This window comes from Pseudomicrostroma glucosiphilum (assembly GCF_003144135.1).
Source record: "Pseudomicrostroma glucosiphilum strain MCA 4718 unplaced genomic scaffold BCV69scaffold_13, whole genome shotgun sequence".
Taxonomy (NCBI): Eukaryota; Fungi; Basidiomycota; class Exobasidiomycetes; order Microstromatales; family Microstromataceae; genus Microstroma; species Microstroma glucosiphilum.
In genome coordinates this window covers 1-25,573 of record NW_020289925.1, presented here as the reverse complement: position 1 = coordinate 25,573, position 25,573 = coordinate 1, and the positions used below count along the sequence as shown (strand labels likewise).

The 25,573-nt window shown below is 56.8% G+C and overlaps 8 protein-coding genes across 8 annotated transcripts; 5 read left to right on the top strand and 3 right to left on the bottom strand.

The window, feature by feature from the left end:
* Positions 1-479: 479 nt before the first annotated feature.
* Positions 480-1,625, bottom strand: BCV69DRAFT_284500 (hypothetical protein). The gene has a single exon (XM_025493061.1). The coding sequence runs from the start codon at positions 1,208-1,210 to the stop codon at positions 656-658; it is 555 nt and encodes a 184-aa protein (XP_025346039.1). The 5' UTR covers positions 1,211-1,625; the 3' UTR covers positions 480-655.
* BCV69DRAFT_52216 (hypothetical protein) lies at positions 1,474-2,686 on the bottom strand. The gene is made up of 4 exons (XM_025495343.1): positions 2,516-2,686; positions 2,261-2,407; positions 1,939-2,193; positions 1,474-1,857 (listed from the first exon to the last, which is right to left on the bottom strand). Exons 1-4 carry the CDS (start codon positions 2,603-2,605, stop codon positions 1,738-1,740), a joined length of 612 nt encoding a protein of 203 aa, XP_025346038.1. The 5' UTR covers positions 2,606-2,686; the 3' UTR covers positions 1,474-1,737.
* On the bottom strand, positions 2,687-7,868 carry BCV69DRAFT_52215 (hypothetical protein). The gene is made up of 2 exons (XM_025495342.1): positions 2,838-7,868; positions 2,687-2,748 (listed from the first exon to the last, which is right to left on the bottom strand). The coding sequence occupies exon 1, from the start codon at positions 7,781-7,783 to the stop codon at positions 2,858-2,860; it is 4,926 nt and encodes a 1,641-aa protein (XP_025346037.1). The 5' UTR covers positions 7,784-7,868; the 3' UTR covers positions 2,687-2,748; positions 2,838-2,857.
* Positions 7,869-8,043: 175 nt separating this feature from the next.
* Positions 8,044-12,644, top strand: BCV69DRAFT_284498 (large subunit of L-aminoadipate-semialdehyde dehydrogenase). Its single transcript, XM_025493060.1, has one exon. It carries the CDS (start codon positions 8,078-8,080, stop codon positions 12,614-12,616), a length of 4,539 nt encoding a protein of 1,512 aa, XP_025346036.1. The 5' UTR covers positions 8,044-8,077; the 3' UTR covers positions 12,617-12,644.
* A 200-nt stretch (positions 12,645-12,844) lies between these two features.
* Positions 12,845-14,459, top strand: BCV69DRAFT_300669 (hypothetical protein; the record flags this gene model as incomplete). The annotated part of the gene is made up of 4 exons (XM_025494485.1): positions 12,845-12,871; positions 12,951-13,861; positions 13,925-14,210; positions 14,289-14,459. 4 exons carry the CDS (start codon positions 12,845-12,847, stop codon positions 14,457-14,459), a joined length of 1,395 nt encoding a protein of 464 aa, XP_025346035.1.
* Positions 14,460-15,018: 559 nt separating this feature from the next.
* Positions 15,019-17,335, top strand: BCV69DRAFT_251969 (FAD/NAD(P)-binding domain-containing protein; the record flags this gene model as incomplete). The annotated part of the gene is made up of 2 exons (XM_025490456.1): positions 15,019-15,189; positions 15,302-17,335. 2 exons carry the CDS (start codon positions 15,019-15,021, stop codon positions 17,333-17,335), a joined length of 2,205 nt encoding a protein of 734 aa, XP_025346034.1.
* Positions 17,336-17,609: 274 nt separating this feature from the next.
* Positions 17,610-19,998, top strand: BCV69DRAFT_284493 (hypothetical protein). The gene is made up of 3 exons (XM_025493059.1): positions 17,610-18,054; positions 18,121-18,934; positions 19,025-19,998. The coding sequence occupies exons 1-3, from the start codon at positions 17,694-17,696 to the stop codon at positions 19,938-19,940; spliced, it is 2,091 nt and encodes a 696-aa protein (XP_025346033.1). The 5' UTR covers positions 17,610-17,693; the 3' UTR covers positions 19,941-19,998.
* Positions 19,999-21,238: 1,240 nt separating this feature from the next.
* Positions 21,239-25,573, top strand: BCV69DRAFT_284492 (hypothetical protein; the record flags this gene model as incomplete). The annotated part of the gene is made up of 22 exons (XM_025493058.1): positions 21,239-23,126; positions 23,154-23,210; positions 23,235-23,266; positions 23,306-23,345; positions 23,367-23,425; positions 23,456-23,467; positions 23,498-23,646; positions 23,671-23,732; positions 23,754-23,878; positions 23,909-23,952; positions 23,980-24,354; positions 24,382-24,416; positions 24,450-24,620; positions 24,654-24,746; positions 24,780-24,809; positions 24,831-24,881; positions 24,915-24,929; positions 24,957-25,139; positions 25,173-25,291; positions 25,346-25,368; positions 25,399-25,424; positions 25,452-25,573. Coding segments are annotated over 22 exons (3,645 nt in total), but the record flags the coding sequence as incomplete, so codon positions are not given.

Here is a 25,573-nt window from a genome sequence, read left to right as displayed (position 1 = left end):
CCATGGGTCACTGCGCAAAAGTGAGATCGAGAGCAAAGACAGAACAGCAGTGGTCAGGTATGGCACAGGGGAAGGAAGGCGTCATAGCACAAAGACAGCACCCCCTCGCTGCGTATCATCACTTGGTTGCTACTCACTCGACTGGCGGACTGAGCCGCGGTGAGGGAGACGCCGACATTGAGTGGGACGTCGCAGGCCTCCACCGCGCCACTGTATGGTAGTGGAGAGGAGACGGAGGAGGAGCAGCGGCGGTAGTGCTATGGGTGCAATGTAGGATCTTCCTTGTGGTGATTGGTAGCGAGGGGAGAAGGTCATCACTCACGCCTGTGTGTGGGTGCGAGGTGATGAGCCCCTGATCACCGCTGCACGGCCTGCAGGCGAGAAGCAAGGCGGGGCGGGGCGGCCTGTGCTGCGCTGCGCGTGCGTGTGTTGCTCTGGTGTTGGATTCAGGCCGCCGGCAACGCACACACGCCCTGTCTCCCTACCGGGTCCATCGTCTACCAGGCCAAGAGAGAGAGAGACATCGCAGCCACAGACTGGAAATGACTGTGTTCAAGCATGAACGACTGCAAAAATACAGCAGACTCTCATACAAAGCAAAGCGCATCATCTCCAGCTGAACCTCCAGGCCAGAGGCAATCCTTGGTCGCCCACATCAGCCCATTCTTACGACATCGCTTGCGTTGACCTCCCTAACAAAGGCACCGTCGGGAGACCAGCAAGAGTGGTTCGATCCCCTGGTGCTGCTCACATACTCCATCTGTAGACCATCCCGGGTCTGCCTACGCAATCTGGCGAGACTATAAGCACTGTTCATTTCCTCGCTCTCTGCCTCGCCGCGCTGGGTGGTCTCTGCGGGATGCAGCTGGTGTTCACTGAACCGCCTGCTGCCTGCATCGTTGCGACTTTCAAGTTCACAGTCTTCAGAGGGAAACACCGAGCAAACGTCGGTAGCTAAGGAGCGCTCAGAGAGGCACATCGCCTCTTGATCTGTGCCGGCATGCATATTGTTGGCCGCGAATGTACTACCGGCGTTCCACCTTGCGGCCGACCTACTTGCGAGTCCGCCTGGCTCCTGAATCTGTCTCTGCTGAGTCATGCCACCGGTAGAAGGCTGGCTTTCTCTGCCTCTGTGGGGACCTGCGAAACTTTTGCCCTGAGCACTGCGAGCTGTCCCCCGCTTGAACAGATTGGACGAGGGTCCATTCATAGCGCGTGGTCCACCCTCGTTTGCTGTAGGTCGGAAAGACTGATGACCGTGCGCAGCATCCTGTTCGCACTGTAGCTGTTGCAGACCTACACAGACTTGAATGGCAATGGCCACAAGGATCGTGTCGGGAATGGTCGTCGTCCAGGATAGCAGGAGCTGTAGCACATTGATCACGCAGACCGTTGCGACCTGAAGGCCAGGTATGTGAGAAGGAGTGGTCAACAACGTTCGAGCCGCTCCTTGCTTTCTTTAGGACAAATACTCACATAGTGTACGTTGTGCCGAAAGAGAAGCTGATCAGAGGATTTTGCAGAAGCTCAGATGTCAATGCCACCTACACCGAGACCGTTGCAGCACATTTCTTTCGACGCACCCGGCTTGTCTTGAACATCGTCCATGGTCTGACACTTCCACCCAAAAGCTTCCAGCAGGAGATGACAACCATCACCAGGTCGCAGACAACAGAAGCAACCTTTGGTGCGTACAAATGAGCCGGCAGTAAGCGTTTCTCTTCATTGTGATCGCGCTCACGACAGAGCACTGCGGCATCGACTCACATAATAGAAATTGAACTGGAATATGGGCGGAACCGTCCTGGCGGTGTCGCGCCAGACGCAATATCCACCGGGCTCATTGAGCGCATTGTACTGTAGGGCAAGGAAGGCGTCGCTTAAAGATCTGACACATTCCATATTCACCCATCATTGGAGATCCTCTCCGCGACTCACCTTCTCCAGCGCTGCGGCCAAAGTCATCGACGCCGCCAGCTGTATGGCGACGAGACAGAGTAAACTCCAGCCGATGCGGCGTTTGCGCTCGAAAATGATGTAGCAGCGGAAAGCGAGGGTGAGAGTCACCAGGGACGAGCATAGAAAAATAGAGAGGGACGAGAGCCAGTGCATGACAGTGCAGCCTCGGGCACTGAGCCATCCTTTGGAGTACTGGATGAGCAGGTGACCGATGACTGCAAAGATGGCCAGATACTATGGTACTCCGCGGGCGTCAGCAGCTTCGTAGGCCAGGCGACCCCTCATTCGCAGCGACTCTCACCTTGAGGGAAAAAAATAACATTTCTGCTATGTTAGGTCGCCTGCGCCTCACGATGCGAAGGAGCATCCTCATCTCTCCCCGAATAGTGCGTATGGCCTCTACCAGCATGATCGTCGGAAACACGACCGAGGGTGACGTCAGGAGTGTCTATTGCCGTCCAATCAAACCCGTCGCTAAGAAGCGTCAGCGGCCAGACTCGGACACAGTGCTCCCATCCGAAGGCTCCTCGCGAGCGAAGCCACGCGAGAGACTCACGAAGTGCATCAATTCGTCTGGGCTGCATCTCTCTGCCTGTCGAGATGGGGCGGCCCCACTGTCCATCCCAGTGACGATACCTGATGACATGGCGTGTTAATTGTGAGAGGGAGCAGAACGCAGAAGAGGGAGCGAAGTGAGCCTGGACGAAGGGGCGGAAGGAAGCAAGGTACCCCTCAGCTTGGGTAGACGCCCCAGCCGCCAGGCACACCGGGAGTGCAGTGCCGAAGTCGCTACAGCAATCAGGGCAGGCGATGCAGGGTCGAAATAAGATGTGGATTGCTGCATCCCACGACATCGGCCCCGAGGGCAGGCTACCCACCAACACGTGTCTTGGCAGCCTCAATCCCACTCTACCATCATCGTCCCTGCCGCCCCTGTCGTCGCAGTTGCTGCGTTTTGGCGCCTCTCCTTCTCTTCCGCCCACTTCCTCGCTCCCCTCCATTTCTCGTCCAACACGCCCATCCTGCGTTGCGTCATTTCCTTTTTCAGCTCCGCCACGAGAGCGCCAGCATCATCGTCTTTGGTCCCGCCAGGCTGTCCTGCCATTTGAAGTACGCCATCCAACAGTAGGTAGGGCACGAATTGTTGTTGAGCGGCTACACTCCCCACTGTCGATACGTCTGTTACGCCATCGAGATGCTTCGTGGACTGCTTGAGCCATTGCAATGCAGCTCGGAGGGCATCACTACCCAATCCTCCCCTCATGTAAGCAGCAATGAGAAGATCTGATCGGTTCTCTTCGAACCAGGTGATCAGCCATCGGGGCACATCGAGTCGTTGCCCTTCCGAAGTAGTGAGGAGGAGCAGACGATGCAAGACGACCAGACGATACTTCGGATCAGGTCCAGAGGTGTCCAGATGCATCTTGAGATATCGCCACGCAAGGGTCGAAGTCGGGCCGGTCCAGGAAGACGTCCGGGGCGAAGACTGCAAAAAGGACCAGCTAGCGATGGTAGCAATGTCACTTTCGGTCAAGACGTCCTTGAATGTATCTACAAAGGTGGCATCGTCGACCTCATTGATATCGGCAAGCAGCTTCTGTGTCGCAGCATCTCCGCCACTTTTAGCACCTCCGATGTTTGACGTTGCCTGCAATGCCTTTTGGAGACTCATACATTCTGTTTCGATGTGTGCAGTCAGGGCGCACTTCAGAGCAAGCGAGGAAAAGATGCCGCTTTCGTCCACACCGAGAGCTCGAGCTGTGGAGAATGCCTTGTCGTACTGATCGTTACGCACAAAGAGAGCTACTGCGTCGGCGGCTGACAATGCCATGGTGGGGCTAGCCAGCTCAGGGTAGAGCTGAACAAGCTCCAGCCGCGCGAGGACGAGGTGGTATTCTCTCCTCACGTCGTCCGCTCGCACAATTCCCAGCTCCTTTGAGTCCGGTTGCCAATGTTGGACCGGAACAAAATTTGATAGTGGGGCAGAGCCGTGGTGTCCAGCTTCGCCGTTGCTGGCCTTGTTGATGACAGCATTGGCGAACCAGGCGTCCTTTGAGGCGAGCAGTGAGAGGGCATTGATTGCAGCCAGGTAACTCCGAGCTTGGGCAACAGCGAGTTTGAGATAGCTTTCCACAGCCCGAACACCAGCAACCGAGTGATGTGCATCTGCCAAACGGTGAGCTTGTTGATACATGACTGCACCAGCACTAGTGAAGTCGCCTCGCTGCATGTGGTAAGAGTAGAGGATGTGATAGTAATTAGGCCCCGTAAGAGCTCTTGGATCACAGTTGCGCGCCTTGAAACTGAGGTTGCGTTCAACTTCGGTCTGAAGACCTGCAAAGTTGTATGAAAGAAGGAGAGAGACTTGATCTGCCTCACACATGGCCGACACAAGTGTCCGTAGGCAGTCTCTGCGAAGTACAATTTCTACGCTTGCCATCTCCATGACTATGGCATAGCAAGAGGAGAATCGTTGCAGCGCAAGCTCGGACCGGAATTGTCGGAAGTAGAGGTCAGACAGAGTGTCAGAAGTAGGGTCGACTTTGCGCAGGTTCTCCACAGCGAGGCGAGTGAACAGAGCAATTTGCGCGTCTGCACCGATTGCCTCAAAGAGATCAGCAATGTGACGATAGTAGCCCGACAGCAAGTGATCTTTTGAGCCACCACCACCCGAGACAGAAGATGGCAGAGTACTCAGGAGAAGTCGCGAAGCCTCTTGAGTGGAAGATTCCGTGACTGGCGGCGACAAGGACAGCAGAGCCGGAAGAACGTCGAGGAAAGCCTCGGCAGCCTGAACGTGAAGGACGCCTGTGGCAAGAAGAGCCCTGCCCACCACATATTGCGCGGCAGCAGTGGTCGGGAAAGCCTCGACGAGTTGCAACGCAGCCGATGGATGGCCGGTCTCAACAAGCCGGTGAGCCAACAGACCAATCGTTGACGGCATCGATGCGGAAGGGCCGATAGACCGCTCGCCAATGTCAGTGATCCCAAGGGAAGCCACTGCGGAAGCAATGGAGGCAGCGATAGATTGCGGCTGCCCTGGAACCTCACTATGCGCGTCGCGGCGCCGATGGTGGGAAGGAAGCAAGTCGAGCGAGATGATCTTGTGGAGAAGGTTTGCTGAGTCCTCTGGCACCTGACCATGGGCCCTTCCTACCCGCAGCTGCTTCATTCGCTCAACAACGGCGGTACCCTCATCGTCGTGGCCAGACCCATCTGCACTAGCTTCAACTGCGCCTGGACAGTCAGACAGCTGGACCAGAACGGAAAGGCCGTGACCAATGCTGATCAGACGGCCCAGCAGAAGAGGAAGGCGTTCGAATGAGCGTGTAAAGTCTTCTTGCGTGGCGTGAAGGAAGAGCACGAGGACAGTCAACGAGCGGGCCAAGTTCAACCGCGCTTGCAAGGATTGATATGTTCCATCCGCGGTCAGGGCGCGGCCTATTGCGGTGCTCGGTTGAACAGGCTGCGCGGGTTCGTATGGAGCGGTGGATCCAGCCGCATCTGTGAGCAGATCGGTCAAGGCCCAGAGTGCTGGTTCCAATGCAGACATCTCCCATGCGACATCGTCCGAGATCGCCTGAGGAGGCAAGACGACAGCAACTCTGGAAGCATAAACAGCCTGCAGTCTCATCCGAACGCTGCTCACAGCGAGACTGTCCCCCGTTCCAACTGCGCCATCCCACATGTCAAGTGTGGCTTCCAGAAGATCGCTCTCGAGCGGCGCAGAGGCCAGTGCATCGATTTGCGTGAGCAGTGATGCGACAGCATTGGGTGCGATAGCTTCAAGAAGTGCCGTGGCACACTCGATCGCCTCCATCGAAGCAGACCCCAAGTCGTCTCTACGTGCTTGGCCTTCTCTGCGTGAGCCTGACGCTGACGCATAGAAGGCGCCGAGGGAAGCAGCAAGGTACGTCCGATCAACAGGGTACCTATCGAACGTTTGCGCGGCATCTACTAGCGACTGCTCGGCTGCGAAGAGCAAGCGGTCTCGCATGAGGATTCCAGGAATAGATGTGGGATGCGTTGGGACTAGCGACACTGGCCATCTTCCCTGGGTATCTACCTCCTCCAACAGACCAGCAAAGCGCCTCCATTCTCGACGAATCTGATCAAGATACTGCGGATATAAGAGCGCCCCCGTCTTAGTATCGCTGCGTAGCTCGATGCCACTTGCTACAATGGTAGCAATGTCTTCCGCTGTTGGTGAGATTATTGTTTCGGTCCGGAGAGTCGCGCTATACGTATCCAAAGCCCATGAAAGGGAGGCGGATGAATATCGACCGGCCTCGTAGATGAGAGAGAGGAAAAGTTTTGCTATGCTCTCCGGAGTTCCAGTATCACTGGAGAGTAGGCTATCGAAGCGCGGACCGTAGAGGGCTGCGTACGTCGAAGATGTGTCATACGGAATAGCAGACCAAGCTTCGACCTCATTGTCATCAGCGTCGTCATCTAGATTCAGGGTGACGTTGTGGAGGACCGTCCTCCCGGCGACGTCCCATAGTGACCACATAGCAAGAGAGTCCGCAGTGGTACCTGTCACGCAAGCATCTCTCAATTCGACTCGCAAGTTCCTGGTCTCTGGATGGCATCTCTTCTGCCACACGAGGCGGAGAGCTCCTAGTCCGGATGATGAAGCGGCAACGGATGGCTCTCCCTTGCGGACCAACGCTTTGACATCTTCTTGTAATACCTCCACTCCATATAGGGCGAAGAAAGAACCTGAAGGTAATGGCGCAGGAATATAGACGAGGAGATAGAGCGCGTAATCATATACGTCCTCCTTGCCAGCTGCAAAGGTCCGGATGAGAGGTCTCAGAGGCCCCTCGGAATTGAAGGCGGGTATCTCCTCATGACTAGTGTATTCTCCAGCTGCTGTCGGCAACTCAATGGTACGCAGGCAGGTGTCTGTGACGAGGTCCCATGCTCTCAATTTGCGGTCGCGGGACAGACAAAAGCCGAGCGCTGATGCATCTTCGCGCAGATGTGTGGCCATTGCAATGACATGAGAGGGCGCCGAGGTGTCTGAGCTTGTGTTCGAGACTGACACAGGAGCTGGTGAGGACGGAGAAGACCTCGAGAAGAACTGAGTAAAGCCCTTGAGGAACGAGGCAGAGCGAAGGAGACTCTCCCGGAAGGGACCTTGGTATTCGCCTGACCCATCCGTTGCTCGACTTTGTTCCAGCTTGACCAATGTGCCGTCTTTGCAAGCGACGAGAAGCATTCCTGCTTCAATGGCGTGAAGGGAAGTTGGAGTACGACCGCCGAGTTCTACAGCTGCAGAAGAGCTGCTGGGGCTGGCTATGCTCGCAATCCGATGCTCCGTCGTCCAGTCTTCATCGTGCGTCGGATCACCAATGCTGTTGCCGTGAAGCGGGAAGCAGAGTCGGTACAGCCAGCCTGTCGCGGTCATGACCGTTACGTAGACTTTGTTTGAGGCCATCTCGGGAGATATCGCCATGGAATTCAAGAGGGGTGCCGGAAACAGGAAACGCTGGGGGAATGGCGATGAGAACGGGTGGACTGGCCCTTCCGAGCATGGTAGGCAGCTGACTTCGAGGACGTAACCCTGTTCCAGAGTTCGAAGAACGATGAGGCTCGCGCCGGTTTCATTGTCATGGCCATTGTTGTTGTCATCGTCGCCATGAAGGTAGAATTGGGCGGCAGCGCTTTGAGCGAGGAAGGGCGAGGACGATGTGGACGCAGAAGGGACAGTGTCTTCGTACCCGGGGTGGGATGAGGGCACCGTGTGCACAGCACTTTGGGAAGCCGTAGAGGAGAGATGGTGGGTGAGCAGCCGCAAAGACCTGCCGCTGCTGTCCATGATGATAAATGGAAGCCTGTGACCCGCAGCAGCAGGAGCAAGGGCGGCAAGTAAGGACCGGCGAGGGGATTGTTGTCGTAGCGCCAGACGCGAAGGACTCGACTCGGAACAGCGTTGGCCCAAGCTTTGCCTGGCGTCTCTTGTCTCGGCTCCGAGAGGCTCCAAGCGGCAGCGGAAGGGCGGAGCGCGAAAGATTCAGTCAGAGTCAGAGTCACAGTCCCGGGAGCGAGGCTGCTTGCTTGCACCCTAAGTCACTTCTTCCTGCCAAGAGATCCTCCACTGCCTGCCTCGACCATGGCGGTACCGATGTCTGACCTCAGCCCCAGTGAGCTCCAAGAGCGCCTCGCACGATGGTCAACGCGACTGCAGAGTCTACCCAGCATAGCCTTGCCAACCGACTACCCACGCCCATCCTCGACGCAGTTGGTACAGGCCCTCACCTCCTCTGCGCTCTCTCCTCGCACCAGCAGCGCTCTACTCCGACTGGCACTTCATCATGACCTCGAACTGCATCCCAATGGACAAGCCGACGATAGCGATGATGTCGACGAAGACGACTCCGGCGCCCCATTGCCGCCCACCTCTTTCCATCTCCTCCTCGCAGCATTTACCGTCCTCCTTCACCGCTTCACCGGCGACACTGACATCGTCATCGGCTCTTCTTCGCCCTTTAGCGGAGAGCCACTCATTCTGAGGATCCCTATTGAAGCTGGTGACCCTTTCTGGCAACTGGTACGACGTGTGCAGGCCGTCGAAATGGAGGCAGCCGCAGACAATGCCCCCTACGATGACATTGTCAGGCGGCTAGAGAGGGAGAAGCTTGATAGAGAAGGCGGACAAGGCGCGGGATCTTCAGCCCCTGCTGCGCCCATCTTCCGAGTGCGCTTCTTCGATGAGACGAGTGGCTCCACCAAGAACTTTCTGCAGAGCACCAGCCTCACCACGGACCTCACCGTCTTTGTTACCAGGCCTGGGGTACAGCCCACCGCTGAGGACACCGGACTGGACATGTCCTCCAGCACAGAGACGATCTCGCAGAACAGTGCGCCCACGTCTGCGAGGAGTGCCGCTCGCGAGCCCCTCACTCCAGCGCTTTCAGTGCACATCTCCTACAACTCCCTCCTCTTCTCTTCCGCTCGGGTCAATCTCCTTTTGGCTCAATTATCTCAGATCGTCAACGAAGTATCCCTCAACCCTTCTGTCGCTGTGGGTACAGTCGGCTTGCGCACCTCGGCCGAGAACGCTTTCCTTCCGGACCCAAAAGCCGATCTCGACTTCTGTGGTTACATGGGCAGCATCACCTCCATCTTTGAGCGCAACGCAAGGGCCCACCCAGAGAAGAGGGCCATCGCAGAAAGCCTAGCGTCTGACAACAACGCGGCGCTGGTAGACATGCCACCACCTGCGAGCAAGATCCGCAACATCACTTATGCCCAGCTGGACAGCGCTAGTAACATCCTCGCCCACCATCTCCTCAGGGCAGGCGTGCAGAGGGGAGAAGTAGTCACCACATATGCCTACCGAGGCGCCGATCTCGTGGTCAGCGTACTCGCTACTCTCAAGGCTGGAGCCGTCTTCTCGGTCATCGATCCAGCTTACCCCCCCGGGCGTCAGAACATCTACTTGCAGGTCGCAAAGCCCAGAGCTATTGTGGTACTGGCGAAGGCAGGCTCTCTTCATCCAACTGTCCGCAAGTGTATAGCAGATGAGCTGGAGGTGAGGGTCGAAGTACCTGCGCTGTGCCTCGCAGGAGACGGGAGTCTCACTGGTGGAGAAGGCAGTGACAAGAGAGACGTGCTCGACGACTGCCAGCAGCTTGGGTCCAAGTCTACAAACATCCTGCTTGGCCCAGACAGTCCAGCTACCCTGTCATTCACTTCGGGCTCAACTGGCATCCCAAAAGGCGTATTCGGTCGACACTTTTCCCTTACACACTTTTTTCCGTGGATGGGGGAGCGCTTTGGCATTGGTGCCAATGACCGCTTCACAATGCTGAGCGGTATCGCCCACGATCCCATTCAGCGAGACATGTTTACTCCGCTCTTCTTTGGAGCCGAATTGCACGTGCCCACATCCGATGACATAGGCACTCCAGGTCGACTCGCCGAATGGATGGCGGCGACCAATGCAACTGTGACTCACCTCACTCCGGCAATGGGCCAGCTGCTCTCTGCCCAAGCCAGTGCCTCCATCCCCACACTACGTAATGCCTTCTACGTCGGCGATGTGTTGACCAAACGAGACTGCACTCGACTGCAAGCCCTTGCTTCGAATGTACGCATCATCAACATGTACGGTACGACAGAGACGCAGAGGGCTGTGTCATACTTTGCCATTCCTCCCGTGTCGGAAGCACCTACCTTCCTTGCCACTCAAAAGGACATCATGCCCGCTGGGCAGGGCATGAAGGATGTTCAGTTACTCGTTGTTAATCGCAACCAAAGGACTGCTACTTGCGGCGTCGGTGAACAAGGAGAGATCTATGTTCGCAGCGGTGGATTGGCAGAGGGCTACCTAGCCTCGGTCGAAGACAATGCGGCGAAATTCATGCCAAACTTCCTTGCTCCTGATGTGCACTTCAAGGATACATTGGCTGGAACCGATGTTGGATCATTCTGGAAAGGTGTGAGGGATAGAATGTATCGTACAGGTGATCTAGGAAGATATCTTCCCGATGGGACCGTCGAATGTACGGGGCGAGCCGATGATCAGGTCAAGATCAGGGGATTCAGGATTGAGCTGGGCGAGATCGACACACATCTCAGTCGCCACCCTCACGTTCGCGAGAACGTGACTCTCGTTCGAAGAGACAAGGACGAGGAGAAGGTCTTGGTTTCATACTTTGTGCCTGGTCCTGGAGCCAAAGACTTTGAAGAAGTCAGTAGTGCTGGCGAGGAAGATGCTGCTGCTGCAACAACGGCCAAAAGCCTTGTCAAGGGTATGAAGAGGCATCGCCGCCTCATCAAGGACATACGAGAGCATCTCAAGAAGAAGCTGCCGGCCTACTCGGTGCCTACCCTCTTCGTACCTCTCGGCAGGATGCCGCTCAACCCAAACGGGAAAATCGACAAGCCAGCTTTGCCATTCCCTGACACTGCTCTGGCACAAGATGCTCTGAGCGGAGCCAGCAAGAAGGCTGGCGCTGAGAGCTCTTCCACTCGCGTGCCGACTAAAACAGAGGAGCGTATCGTTTCTTTGTGGGAGAAGCTTCTTCCCAACGCAGCACGACCTCTGCCGCTAGACGAATCATTCTTCGATGTCGGAGGGCACTCCATTCTCGCTACGAGATTGGTCTTCGAGATGCGAAAGGCCTTTGTCGTCAATATCCCTCTAGGGGTGGTCTTTGACCAGCCAACCATTGAGGGTCTGGCAGGAGAGGTGGAAAAGATTCAACAGGGCGCACTGTTATTGGGTGCTGGTGAAGATGAAGTTGGCAAGGCTGTTCGTCCAAACGGTCAAGGCGAAATCGAGCAAGCACTTGCTGGTCAGGACAACTACGCACAAGATCTCCACACTTTGGTTCGAGAACTTGCCGAGACATTCACCAGTCCCACATCACAGTCTACTCAAAAAGTCTTCCTCACCGGAGCTACAGGCTTCTTGGGGGCTTTCATCCTTCGCGACTTGCTAGCTTCTCGATCCCAATACATTACCAAAGTGTATGTCCACGTCCGAGCTGCCAGCTCGGATGCAGCGCTGTCGCGTCTCCGAGAGAGCGGACAGGCTCGCAATGCTTGGAATGAGGCATGGATCACCGAAGGGAGGCTGAAGGTAGTGTTGGGTGATCTCACGGCATCCGCCCGATTGGGAATGAGCGAAAACGACTACATCGAGGTCGCACGAGAAGCTGACGCCGTTCTTCACAATGGGGCTCTCGTCCATTGGATCTACCCTTATGACAAGCTCAAGGCTGCCAACGTCCTCTCCACCTTGTACTGCTTGCAACTCTGTGGGACTGGCAAGCCCAAGACTATGTCGTTCGTATCCTCCACTGCTGCAGTCGAGGCTGATCACTACGTCAGGCTTTCGGACTCGATGAGGCAGCAGGGCAAATTTGAGGGAGTACCCGAGACGGACGACCTGGTAGGGTCTTCACACGGTCTCAAGACTGGATATGGCCAGTCGAAGTGGGTCGCAGAGAAGCTCATCATGACTGCAGCATCGAGGGGCCTTCGTGCGAGCATCGTGCGACCTGGATACGTTGTCGGTGACTCACGAAGCGCTACCACGAACACAGACGACTTCCTGTGGCGACTTGTCAAGGGATCAGAGCAATTGGGACTCATCCCAGATATCCACAACACGATCAACATGGTACCAGTGGATCATGTCGCTCGCATCTGTGCTTTGGCATCTATACAAGCGAGGAATGAGGATGGTAACGTTAAGGGAACAGCTGCACGAGTCTACCATGTTACCGCGCACCCACCAATCAGGTACAACGATCTACTCGGCGCATTGGCAGTCTACGGGTGGGACGTGCGGAAGACCGAGTACGTGGTCTGGCGTTCCAAGCTGGAAGATCACGTCCTCGAGACGCAGGACAATGCTCTTTTCCCCCTGCTCCACTTCGTCTTGGACGATCTGCCCACCTCCACAAAGGCTGCCGAGCTCGACGATCGTCACACACAGTCGCTATTGACTTCCTTCGGAGAGGGCCAAGAGAATCAGACCGTGATTGCAGGTGTGGATCAGGATCTCGTGGGGTTGTACCTTTCGTGGCTGGTAGCTGTCGGTTTCCTCGAGGCACCTGTAAAGGCAGGAAAGAAGCTTCCTGCTATCGCTGGTGGTGAGGGTCTAAGAGCCATTGGTCGGGGCTCTGCAGCGAACTAGAGTGTGCAATGAAAAGAATAGAGAACGCCTTCCTTCGCGTGCACCTCTTCTTTTGTCCGTCTGCTTTCTCGTACGAGAAGAGCTGTCTCACAACTGCGCACGTCATTTGAGACCTCACCTCCCTTGACTTGACCTACGCGCAAAGGTGCCTCTTTGCCCCAACCACTACGAACGAGCCTCCATTCTTGTCTTTCTCGTCGTCTAACACGTGCCCTTAATACAGTGCAAATGGGTGGAAACGACGAGATCTGTGCCGTCAGTCGGGCTGCCCCAGTCTTAGGCGCTCATTGACTCTTCTTCCTGACCCCAACCTTGCCCCTGTGTTTGCGCTCAGATATGTGGGCTTACGCCTGCTGTGATCACCGCCTTCAAACAGGACTTCTTCCACTCTCACAAGAAGTGGCGCTTCCAAGAGCATGAACCGGAGACAGTCGCCCTTGCAGAGCCCAGCATCGAAGGGGGACCCCCTACTTGGTGTCCGATTGATGTACAGGCCTACAGAGCCTTTCACAACAACCTCGCAGTCGTGGGGCACTTCAACGGTACGAGCTCCTACGACGACGATTACAGCAAGCATACGGACCCAGCAGACTGGCCTGATCTCTTGAAGTCGGAAGCAGTGTCTCTCATCTGTAGATTGGAACACAGAGCAGGTGGGCCGCTTGAACACGCCTTTGCGAGCAAGAAGCATCAGGCACTCCGGGTCCCCGGCGGCGAGGCGGATACTTCCAGCTTAGACAGCTTAGACGACGCCAATGAGCGTGGGTGGCCAAGCGCACAAGGGCACGCCTGGGAAGTTCAATTCTCGGATGGGGCTCTCATGGTACACGTTCCATGCTGGGAGTTGCTGCAAGGCGTAGTTCAGTGGAGAACACAAAGTGTAGGACCAACACCTGCCATGACACCGCTGAGATACTGGCGAACGGAGTTTTTAGCCGGTCTCGCAAAGGCTAAAGAGCGTCAACGGCGTGACACCGCCGGTTTTTACTATGGACTTCGGGCCCGACAAGTGCAAGATCCCTCGCCCGACCGTTGGAGACACTTCGACATTGTGGAAGAATTTGTTAAGCACGGCTTTTGCGATGCTTTTATCTTCCTGCACGAAGCGACTGCTCATTATGGTGATTTCGAGCCACACGTGGCGGCAGCCATCAATGACAGCATCGACGGCAAGGGAATAGATTCCGCACGACGTGAAGAAGTGTGGGAGCGTCTGTCTGCATGGGTCTGGCAGCCTCCTTATCTGTGAGTGGAGCGAATGAAAAGTGTCGGTAGCTTACAGTCGCTGAATGCTCATGTGTGGTATAGATTCGAAGTCGAGCATGGCTTTACCTGCGTCAATCACACGTCGCTGCCAGCGGTCAGCTCCCTCTCTTTCGGCAGACTTCCAACGGAAATCCTGCTCGCGATATCTTCCTTCCTCGACCTCACTGAAGTGATTGCCCTGGCGGCCACCTGTCGGGCTATGGCGTGGCAGTGCGCCCAGTCCTTGGACGAAGCTGCACAACGCAAGATGAACGAGAGTTATCCCTGGATGCTGCCGTACACAAAGCGTGAGAGGGACGCCTGGGAGCGCAGTCTCGTGCAGACGAAGGTGAGACTTCGATACTGGCATTTCCAGCGCCATGCAAGAGTGACACTGAACGACTTCGACTCCCTTTCGTGACTTTAGGAGGCCCGGAAGAACTCCCACTTCTCCTGCTTTGTGTATCTGAAGAACTCCATCCGCACTACCACTGGCTTTGCGCGCAACCGAAAGCGTATCTGGGGGTTGGCAAAGTCAGTCGTGGACATGTCGTTGCGAATCGATGCCGAAGGCGAGCACAATCTATTTCGAGAATAAAGCTCCATCCAGAGTAAGAAAGGCCGACTGCGAGCGCAGGCATCTGGTCCCGCCCTCTCTCGACTGCACATGAGAAGGCACCTTGCCTTTAGCACTTTGCACGCGATCAGCTCTCCGGCTTCCTCATCTATGTCCCCCTTTGACTGCCATTTGTCGCATATAATGCGAGAGCTGTGTCCCTGTCGTGGGCTGCTCTGTCATCGGGGCAGAGAAGATCCGGCGTGGCTGTCGGCGCCTTTCGGCCTTTGGCTGCGTCCACGCCCCCGCGTTTGGATCGGAGATTGAACGTCTGCCCCACCGGTTGTCACGGCAAGCCGTGTGTTCCGCGAGAGCCACCGGGCCCCGCCCCCTTCGGCCTTGATTTCCTTTGGCAACCTTGGCATGGCCCAGGTCGCGGCCCGAGTACATATTCTGCAACGAGTCGAGGCCAGACTTTTGTTCCTCTTCCCACACCTCTTGTCTGTTCCTCTTCTCACTCTTTCGGTACTCACAGCAAGGACACACACATCTGTGAAGACCCTGTGCCATTTCTCTCTGCAACTCCCCTCGCCTAGTCATCATGTCGTCTCACCAGCAACAGCAGGCCTCGACGTCAGACACCATTGAGATCTCAAAGGGAGACAAGTCCGCACATGGCACAGCAGACTACCCCGATGCTCTTACAGAGATCACTGAAGATAAGTGGGACGTAGTCGTCATCGGTGCAGGCCCAGCTGGATTGATGACAGCTGTGAGTACAGGGAGGTGACCAGACCAGCGGTACTGCAAGGCTCCGGTCCGCCATTAAATGCGATCTGCGATGCTGAAGACCATGATCTTGCCACTCAATTGCCCCTTCACAGTCTTCGCTTGCTCGCTTCGGTGGTCACAAGGTCCTCGTGGTCGATGAGCGCTCAGAGCCTACAACGGCAGGAAGAGCTGACGGTATCCAGCCCCGTACGATTGAGGTGCTGCGTAACATGGAGCCCCTAGGCTCCGAGTTCGTCCACCGTTCCGCGGCTTCGTATGAGCGGTCCTTCTGGGATCCACGCTCGGACGGTCAGAGGGGGATTGAGCGTACAAGGCGGGTGCAATCCTTCCCCTATGACATGGAGATTCAGGACAACTGCACCCTTGGTCTGCAGCAGGGTATCATCGAGGGCGGCTACCTAAGGGATATGGAAGCACACGGACAGCGTGTGCATCGTCCTTGGGCATACAAGGACTTCAAATTTGTGAATGACAGCACTTACCCTGTGCAAGTATCGCTGGAGAAGATGCAGCCGGTGCAGGAGTCCACCAACGAGGGGGGAGCCCCGATCAGCGTCATCAAGCCCACGGGCCAGATCAAGACTATTCGCACAAAATATCTCGTGGGCTGCGATGGTGGACGCTCCAGGGTACGGACAACGATGGAGGCCAAACATGGCATCACCTTCGATGGAGACTGGGTCGACACGCTTTGGGCAGCCTTGGACTGTGTGGTCGAGACGGACTTCCCTGACGTGAGAAAAATTGCTGCCATCCACTCCAAGTCCCACGGCGCTCTTTACATCTTCCCGCGGGAGAACAACGAAAAGGGAGAAGCGATCATTCGGTGTTATACACAAGTCAACAAGCTTGGTGGCGCCAAGAGTACAGAGTCCGCCCGGGACATGAAGGACAAGGTGACCGCGGATATGGTCATGCGAGCCATCAATGAAATCGCGCATCCATACAAGTTCGAGTTCAAGACCGTCGAATGGTTCACTTGCTACCCCATTGGTCAGCGGCTGGTCTCCAGGTACTCCCTGCCAGGTGGAACTCAGGAGGACGGCGTCAAATTCGACTCTCACCGTGTCTTCATCGCTGGTGACGCTTGCCACACGCACTCGCCAAAGGCCGGGCAGGGCATGAACACGGCCATCATCGATGCACAGGCACTGTCTTGGAGGATTAATCTGGTAGAGAAGGGACTGGGCAGCCGCGAGAAGCTGCTTAGTACTTACCACGAGGAGAGACACAGGACTGGCAAGCAACTCATCGATTTTGATGCAGAGTACGCCGCCCTCTTCTCTGGCGAGATCCCGAAGTCTACACCTGAGCTCATCGGTGCTTCTGAGGAGAAGCTCAAGATTCACTTCTTCAATGTGCAGAGAAGGAACGCCGGCTTCACTACTGGTGCCGGTGTGCTCTACAACGACAACGTTCTGAATTACCGCGACCCTTCCCCATTGGGAATCGCAAAGCCGATCAGCAATAAGCTTGAGTGCGGGCGTAGGCTGCTGCCCAGTTGGGCGACGCGATGGATTTCATCCACCCCGGTGAGGATCATTCACGAGGTGCAATTTACCGCTCCTGGTGGATTCCGTCTGTACGTATGTGGAGGAAAGCTCCCCTCTACAGCGTCGAAGCTGCAAGCTTTCAGCGACTATCTGTCGTCTGCCTCTTCCTTTTACCAGCGTTTCAGGGCCGAGCCTTCCAAGCTGGGTGGTCTCAAGCATGGCGTGTATCACTCGAAGCCGGAGGCGCTCAACTCTGGCCTCAAGGGCTTCACAGAGGAGCAAAATCCCTTTTTCCACTTGCTTCTCATCGTTGCTGCGAATCGCTTCAACTTCGAGCCCAAGGACGTGCAGTCCTTTGGACCTCTGAAGTGCTGGCTGTATGCCGACGATGTGGAAGCGGGAGGCGCAAAGGTGAGCGAGGAGGACGGAGACGAGAGCATCGGTGGTCTACACAGGAAGTGGGGCATCGACGAAGACGAGGGAGCAGTCGTCGTCTGCCGTCCAGATGGGTACGTGGGTTGTGTGGTGCCCTTGGAGGAGCAGGGATGGAAGGCACTGGAGAAGTACTTCGATGGCTTCCTCGAGGAGAGAAAAGCTCATCAGACGACGCTTGTGCAGGCGGCGAGAATGTGAAGGACTTGGCCCGGCGGCGTGCTTGCGAAGTGTCACCCTGAGTAACTTAATCTGACCTGCTTCTGCGAAGGAAGGGAGTGAGTGGTGAGAGTGTGAGTGTCAACCGCCTGTCGTCTCCGAGCGAGGCTACTGTGTCTGCTGCTGCGCCAATGCTTCTGCCACAGGTCGTGCCTCCTCCCCATCGTCGCATTGGCACTCCGCCCAGCCGGCAACGTCGGAGCGCAGAGACGGAAAGAGACGACGCAGGCCGTCACGGAAGGGCTACCGTTTGACCGTGTCCGTACCTCGTGCTCTCGTCCATTGGCAAGAGTTACTGTCGAGGCCAGACCTCTGCGGCACAGGCGGTAGCAGCCTCGCAATGCAGGACTTCCCCTCCTATCTTCTCCGCCACTACTTCCATACCACCGACTGGCATCCCTCCAACTCCTACCTCAACCTCACCTCCCACTCCTCGTCCATCCTTCTTGACTTTCCCATTCCCAATGGCTTGGCTCTTTCCCTCAGCTCCAGCCCTACCTGTGCCTTCTTCTCCACGCACCGCTTGAGAGCGCTGCCGAGCTTGGGGGGCTGCGCCGGCTACGTCGTCGCCAGAACCGAAAAGCCGCTCGCCTTTGGTGGGACGGGATTGCGCGAAGTCCTAGAGAGATTCAGGATCGTTCACATCCCAAAGCGGCGAGATGCGGGCGAAATAAGCGGCAATGGGCCAAAGTCTTCGAGAGGTAGGTAAGGATAAGAGGCTGCGACTCTGGTCCGCTGGCTGACACTGTCCCTCACCGTGACGCTAGACTACCTCCTGTATGGCTGCCTCCATGCACCCACGGCCCGGCTGGATGCCCTCTACACCACTCGGATCTCTCCAGCATGGAACCTTATCATCACTGCCTGCTCTTTTCCACCACAATCACCGTTCGTCTCCAACTTGGCTCCCATGGTCTCGCAAGACCAGCAGGTGTCTGCTACCTCTCCCTCCTCTTCTCAGCAATTACCACCTCCAATGTCACAAGGGCCCACAAGCCCAGGAGCCACAAATCTCCAATTCACGCTGCAGCACGATGCAGGAAAGTGGTTCAATGAGATCTGCTACAGCCTCGATGACGCCTTGTGGGGCTTCCGTACCATGCATCACTTTGAGCCGGGCACGTCCGGCCTGAGTTCGAGCGCTGCTCAGACCCGCACTCTGGAATCGCTTTCGGAGATGTGCCTCGACTCGTCTCTCTCAGACCCGAAGTTGCACTCTGCCAACGCGGGGACGCCAGAAACATCGTCGAACCTTCGACCTTCGCCTGCATCTACCGAAGTCGGAGGAGGTCTACGAGGCAGGTTCTCTGCGGGAGCGGAGCTCTTCTTTAGCGCCGCTGAGAAGTCAGCAGGGCTCAGCACGGGAGTGAGATTCACGACCCTTCCGGAAGGCAATGATGACGGCGAGGAGGGTGTATATGCGGGTATGGATGCAGCAGTGGCCGAGACAGGGGATGCGAGGGCCTGGGTGTCACCGTCTCAGCCGCCGACCACTATCACTGCCACGCTCAATCCTATGATGGGACACTTCAGCACAGCGTATGCTAGCAGACTGGGTCGAGACATCGTAGCCTGCTCGAGGTAAGTGAGGAAACAGGCGGGTGCGGGCTAGGCTCAACTCCACGACAGACTCTGATAATGACCCCACCCGCGTCTATCTTCCAATGACAGATACGACTTCAATGTCTACTCCTACGAGTCTGATCTCACGGTGGGCGGCGAGTACTGGCTACGCTCCGCACATGCATCACCAACATTATCTTCAGCAGCTTCGCAGTCTGTCCTGTCGAAAGATGACCCAGGAGAGAGACCAATCTACTGGTCTGCACCCCCAAGTGTCTCGCAACCGCTGCCCAGAAAGCCTCACTCTCCCGCACCCAGTTTGAGGGAGAGTTTCGAGCCGCCACCCATCTCATCACGTCAAGCCGGGCTCACAGACGATAAGAGCCAACCTCGGGAGACTTTTATGAGGGGCCTGCGCCCGTCAGACAGTACAGCGGGAACGGACGTACAACAGACTAGTGGCTCGAAGCTACAAGGGGCTGGTGGAGAAGACCCTGTGCATCGTCAGTCTCGCACGAATCCTCAAAACGAGGTGACTCGGGGAAATCCACAGGCGGGCGCTGTCATAAGTTCTGAAGCCGATCCTTTGCCGGATGCTCGAGCCACTTCGATGTCAGGTAGAGACGGCTCGATGCCGTCTTCTTCTTCTGCTTCGTCATCACCGTCTGCATTGCTGAAATTCTCTCTATCGTCTTCTATGCTCTTGTCGCTACTTTGGCAAGGACGCCTGAAGAACTGTCTCGTCAGTATCGGCATCAAGGCTGATCTCTCTGCCTCTTCCGTCTCTTCTGGTGGCGGATCGGCATTGGTCAAGAAGCAAAGTGGTGGCGTGAGGGGCGTAGGAATGGGGAGCGTCGTTCGAACAGTGGGCATGGAGATCGTCTACTGGGGCGGTAGCGCTGCTGAGAGTAGTCAAGGGGCAGAAATGGATCCTATGATTTTCAAAGGGATCGCGCCAGGTGCTTTCTCTGCAAGTAGCCCGAGCGGTCCTTTGGGTCACGCAGGGTATGAGGGCGTCGATTAGACTTCAACGATGCTCCGTCTATGGCGAGAAGAAATGAGATGTGTCACATAGACTTGCTTTTGGCAGCGTGTCGTGAAAGACGTGGAAGGCTCTCGTTGTTCACCGTCGTCGGTGAGCTGGGGCGGCAGCGCGCCTGTCAGGAGCTTGATGCTGCTCTTGCCGCCGGGACGGAAGGCGGAGGCGGCGACCAAGGAGCAAGGAGCGGCAGAAGCAGCAGCAGCCAAGAAGCAGGCACCGGGCATTTGCCCTCAGCCACGACGCGCCTCGCGACCAGATGCCGCCCACCGCGAGGCAACACACACGGAAGCCCAGGATTAGAAGGCCCCCTCGCCCATGGTTCAAGCGCCATCTCCTTTGCCTCGTCTGGCCGCCCTTCTTCTTCCCTTTGGAGATCTCCTTTATCGTACTCCTCTTGTCGGCTTCCGCACACCCAGGCCGGGCGCAGGGTCCAGCAGCAGCAGCACTACTGTTCCCGCACTTCCCCACAGGCCATGCATGGTCCCCTGTGGTGATATCCCGCCCTTCCTTGTCCAGACCAGACTCCCCTCACGCTGCTGAGGCCGCCGTCATCGCTGCTCCAGGAAACCTCTTGCCCTCCAACTCTATCATCCTGTGCTCAACGTCGCCTCTCTCCTCCGTCTCCTCCTGGTCGTCCTCGTATCATGTCTTCTCCCTCCGATGCGGAGGAACAGACACTCCATACCAACAGTCACATTTCCTCGCCTACGTCCTCAGGCTCGTCTCCGAGGGCGAGAGCACTTCACTTGTCGAAGAGACCCTTTACCCCTTCCAAGAAACGCTCGCTGGGCCAATTCTCACCCTCCTCACCCGGCTTCAAACTCGCCTTTGCCGATGCGTCACAGTACTCTCCACCTGTGCAGCGAGATCACAACGAGGACCTCGAGGAAGGGGACGAATTCCAAGATGCCCTAGGTGGCAGTCCGGAAGTGCAAGCGGGGACTGCGTCCTCGTCATACGCCACAGAGACGAGCGGTACCGCGTGTGACGAAGCCGAGTTTCAGCGCCTCGCAGCGGATCGCAGCAGCCGCTACTCCGCTGCCACGCACTTCGATGCCGAAGGGGACGAGGCTGGCGCCGGCCTAGGAGGAGGTGGTTCAAGAGAAGATGCCGAGCATCTGACTCTTGAACCAGGCCGGGAAACATCGGAAGGCTGTAGTGCCTGGGAGGCCAGGACTGTCAGCGCAAACAACGGCAGCAAAGACGGCCGGCGTAGCGGCTCGGATTTTGGTAAGGCAGGGAGGCATGCCCCGCCAAGAACACTGCCCCCACCCTCTAGTCTTCTCAACTCCAGCTTCGCACTTCAGCAGCTGAGAGAGACTACCATTCGGGAGGAGCCGACCCCAGACCGACTGGCCGCCGAGCATGCGGGCTCAGCCTGCTCCTCCCTGCTGAATTCGGCCTACAATTCTCTCAACCTCTCTGAGCATGCGGAAGAACGCTTCGACATTCCCAAGTCTGTCTCGATCGAAAACGAGGAATTCGACATCATCAACCCACTTCGCTCTAACATCGCGTCAGTGTATGACAGGAGAGTGGTGGACGAGTCGTCCAGTGCTACCTTGACCCGCTCATCATCTTCGCCCAGGGTCCCAATGGCTCACGACAAAGCGAGTCTGTCTCCCTCAACTCTTCAGAACGGCAGTCACTTTAGCGAGCCATCCGCACCATCGTCGGTGGGCACTTCAGCTTTCCAGAGAAGACAACGTCCCCCCGTCCTCTCCTTCGATGGGGCTGTCGCAGATGAAGAGGCTCTGCTAAACCTTGCCGCCTCATCCGCCGCGTCAAGCTCGTCCGGTGATCCCGAACAAGCGGCTGTGACAAGAAGACTCAGCACTCTCGGACCCAGACTCAGGAAAAACGAGCCAGCTCCATGGGAGCTCGAAGAAGGAGACGACCTTCTTGCTCAAAGTCACTCCGTGGTCTCTACAGCTCTCCACCCACCCCATTCGCCTGGAGCCTTTCTCGATAGCTCTCCGGCACCTTCGTCGCCGTGGTCCAAACTGACTCGCGGCTCACTCGAACAAAGCCGCGGCGACACGCGGGTAAAATCTGGCCCGGGTCTGAGCGTAAGGCTTCGTCGTCCAAGCGGGGAGGTCAACTCACTCAGTGCCTTTGACGGTGATACGCGAAGAAGGGCCGCCTCTGCTTCAGGTTCAGGTCTGCCCTTGGGACCACAAGCCAAGACGAAGTTCGGAAGCAAGCCTTGGTCTACCGAGAGTGACGGTGGCGTCTCACCGCTCTTCACGGGTTGGACCACGCCAGAATTTCTGGCAAGGCCTCGTCAAGGTTCCAAGGCGTCATCGGGATCCGTGGGTCTCAAGTCTCCACATCAGCTTCGAATTGACAGTGGAAGCAGCACTTCAGAAGTGCCGCTCGGCATGCCAGACGTAGTGCAAGTCTCCAGTACAACTTCGACTGCCTCCGCCAACAGCAATGCTACACCCAGCAGCGCCAATCAGCCAAAGAAGACATCCTCCGCCGGCAAAGTCTTGAAAGGACTCGGCTTAGGAGGGAGTGCGACTGGCTCGGGCAGACGAGAAGGCAGTGGCACCGGGAGTGATGGTGACGGATTTGGCGCGAAACAGGTGCGCATCAACAACATCAAGCTCGTGAAGTCGCTTAAGAAGAAGGGAGAACGGGACGAACTCAGCCTTGAGAGGGGCATCAGCAGCGAAGGATATGCGAAAGCCATCGAAGAGGAAGAGAAGGCTAGAGCCAATCTTCTCAAAGGCACACAGGTCCCGCCCGCACGTTCCCAATCTCCTGCTTTGTCTTCTCGGCGACCATCGATCGAGTCGATGAACACTACTGCCTGGAGAGCAGCAGAAGCGAACAGAGGCCTCGTCAACCCTTTCACCAAGCTGGCCCCTGTCAGTGAGCCTCTTTCGGAATCCTCGGAGGTCATTCCGACTCCTCCAGTGACACCAGCAACGCCAAACAGAACTACCAGCCGAAGGAAGTCTGTAGATTATGCTCAAGTTCGTTCCACTTCAGCTAACGACATAGATGTCGATACAGAAGGGCAGGCACAAACGCAGACTAACACAACTTGGAGACAACAGGCAGATGCTCTACCGCGGCAGGCATCTGATGTTGAGCAGTCGATGCCAACTGACGTCTCAACCACGACTGAGCCCCTTCTCGAAGAAGCACCTGGTGTCGAAAGTGGCTACACTGGGTCTGGACACTCAGATGCTGCATTGATGGGGGCTCCGTCTTTCCCTGCAAATGCCTGCCCGTCCACAACGTGTGCCACTACACCTACGTCACAAGACCCTTTGCCTTTTGAGGTCGAAGATGCTGCGGTGGGATCGGCAGGATCGACTGCCTCTCCTCGGCACCAGCGTAAATTCTCACTGCTCTCAAATTCGTCGACAATGACTAGTGGGAGCAGTGTCGCGACAGGCAAGGTTGGCGACAACTCGTCACCACTCTTCGCTTTTCGCGAGGGAACCACCTCTCCCGTGCCGCGAGGTATTGGCGTTGGCTACAAGAAATCGAGCGGGGTAGGGTCACCTTCACTAGGTACAGCACAGCTCCCTCTCAGATCGCCCGCAAGCAACCACTTCAGTGCAAGATCAGTCGCTAAGAGCATGGGAAACCCCGCTCAAGATGACATCACATCCAGGAGTGCGGCGATGCAAGGCGAGAGTGTACATCGGCCTTCTACACCTTCCTCTACAAAGTCAGACCTGAACATCATTGACAGCAAAGTGGGTCCAGGCGGCGGCCCACCAAATCCGATCAGTGGTACGGAGTTATCTACTCCAAGTTCTGAGGACTCCAGCGGAGTCCATCTCGAGAGTCATACCGGTGACAGCACTGACACCTCTACCCTCGAAACTGCTGTTTCGTTCGGTGCACCAGTCGTTTCTTCTCGTGGTACCACTCTTCCCATCCCGGGCTCACATGAGGGAGTGGCATACAAACTGATATCCCTGGAGCAGGCCCAGGCTCAGCGAGTTGGCAAGGACTTGGACTGTGGGCCTGTGTTCGACCCGCAGACCGCGCCTCTCAGGTCTACCGCTGCGGAACGTGCGTACCCTAGCAAGGCTCCTCAGCTCTCGTTATCTCCTGATCCTGTTACGCTAGATCAGCAGCACCACACTACCGGCGAAAGCATGCCAGCGGGCTACTTGCACGCCTCCGGCGGCCATGCCGCACGAGCACTCAAGAACAAGAAGAGCGGTTTGTTGAAGCTATTTGGTCGCAAGCAGGCATCTGAGACTTCAACGCATGACCCTGATCGGCAGCAGGAAGTTTCTCCTGCGATGCCCTCTCTGCCGCGAGGCATGACCACGCGTGATGCGAGCGCTGCGAACGCCGTGGACGATCTGCCATCGCCGTTGCCTTCTTCAACGGAGTCTATCTTCCTCCTCCCTGCTGACGAAGCGTCTGGGGATATGGTGCGAGGTGATAGCGTTCCTGCTCTCGGTGCTCTTCGGCCGATGTCCAGTATCTTTGTCAGCCTTTCCCCTGTCCTCGCAGGCGGAAATTTGCCAATGGAGTCGCTCACAGGAGAAGACGAGGAAGAACCGCCTATTGACGAGGATGGCGCTGTCCGGTCCATGAAGAACGGCGTGAAGGGCCCTCCAGCTCACGCTGCTGTCTCTGCTGGTGTTCGACCTGTCCGTCCACTTCGCCCCGATGGATTTGGCGGTCTAACTGCTTCCTTTACCGCTCGATCCGGAGGATTGCTCTATGACCGGGATTTGACTCCCACACCCATCACCGCCGCACGAAGCTCTTCTCAGGCAGACAACTCGACAGCTGCGCCCCTGCTTGGTCAGACTCCTCTCACTCCCATGACAAGCGAAGGCATCTCTGGTCTTCATTCACCGTGGACCAGTCCCCTACCTCCCGAGGTAGAGCAATACACGGAGCCCTCCCCTACCCAGGCTTGGCCTCCAGCAGGAAGAAGTGATGCGGAGCCATTTCGAAGGGAAGGCGCAGGTACTCCTCACTCAAGTTCGCCGTCATCTCGATTCAATCAAGGCTGGCAAGAGACATTGAGCGCAACGGACAGAGCGGCGGTTGCCTCCTCAATCGGCTCACACTCTTTCACTCTGGCCAACTCAGCCAATCACCCCACTGACCAAGCCTCGCCATCTTTATTGGGGAGTCTGCCAATTGGTCCGGCCTCACAGGGCGCGCAAGCACAGCTGCGAGACAGAATTCGTGTTATCGAATCAAGGATGAGCGAGCTTGCAGCAGAGTTGACCCGCCTGAGGTCCATGTCCCTCCCTCCGGAGTTTACTCCTCCTTCTCCCGACGCGACTCGGGACACACACCCGGAATCAGACATTGGTCATGGCGCTGCAGCCTCATCCGTACCCCCTTGTGCCGCCTGTGGATGTACCTGTGGGTTGACGCAACCATTACAGCCTTCGAACAAGGTGGAAGCGGTGTTGCTGCGGCCCGAGTCGAGAAGCGTCAGTGGCTCTTCCACAGCGAGCCCCAGTGGTGCAAGTCTGATGGACCGGGGCAGAGCAGTGAAGAAGCGGGCCGAAGCTGTTGGTCCTCCTTCCTTCCTTTCCTTCCAGTAGCGAGGGTCTAGTATCGGGTGGGGTCCTCCTTCCTTCCTTTCCTTCCAGTAGCGAGGGTCTAGTATC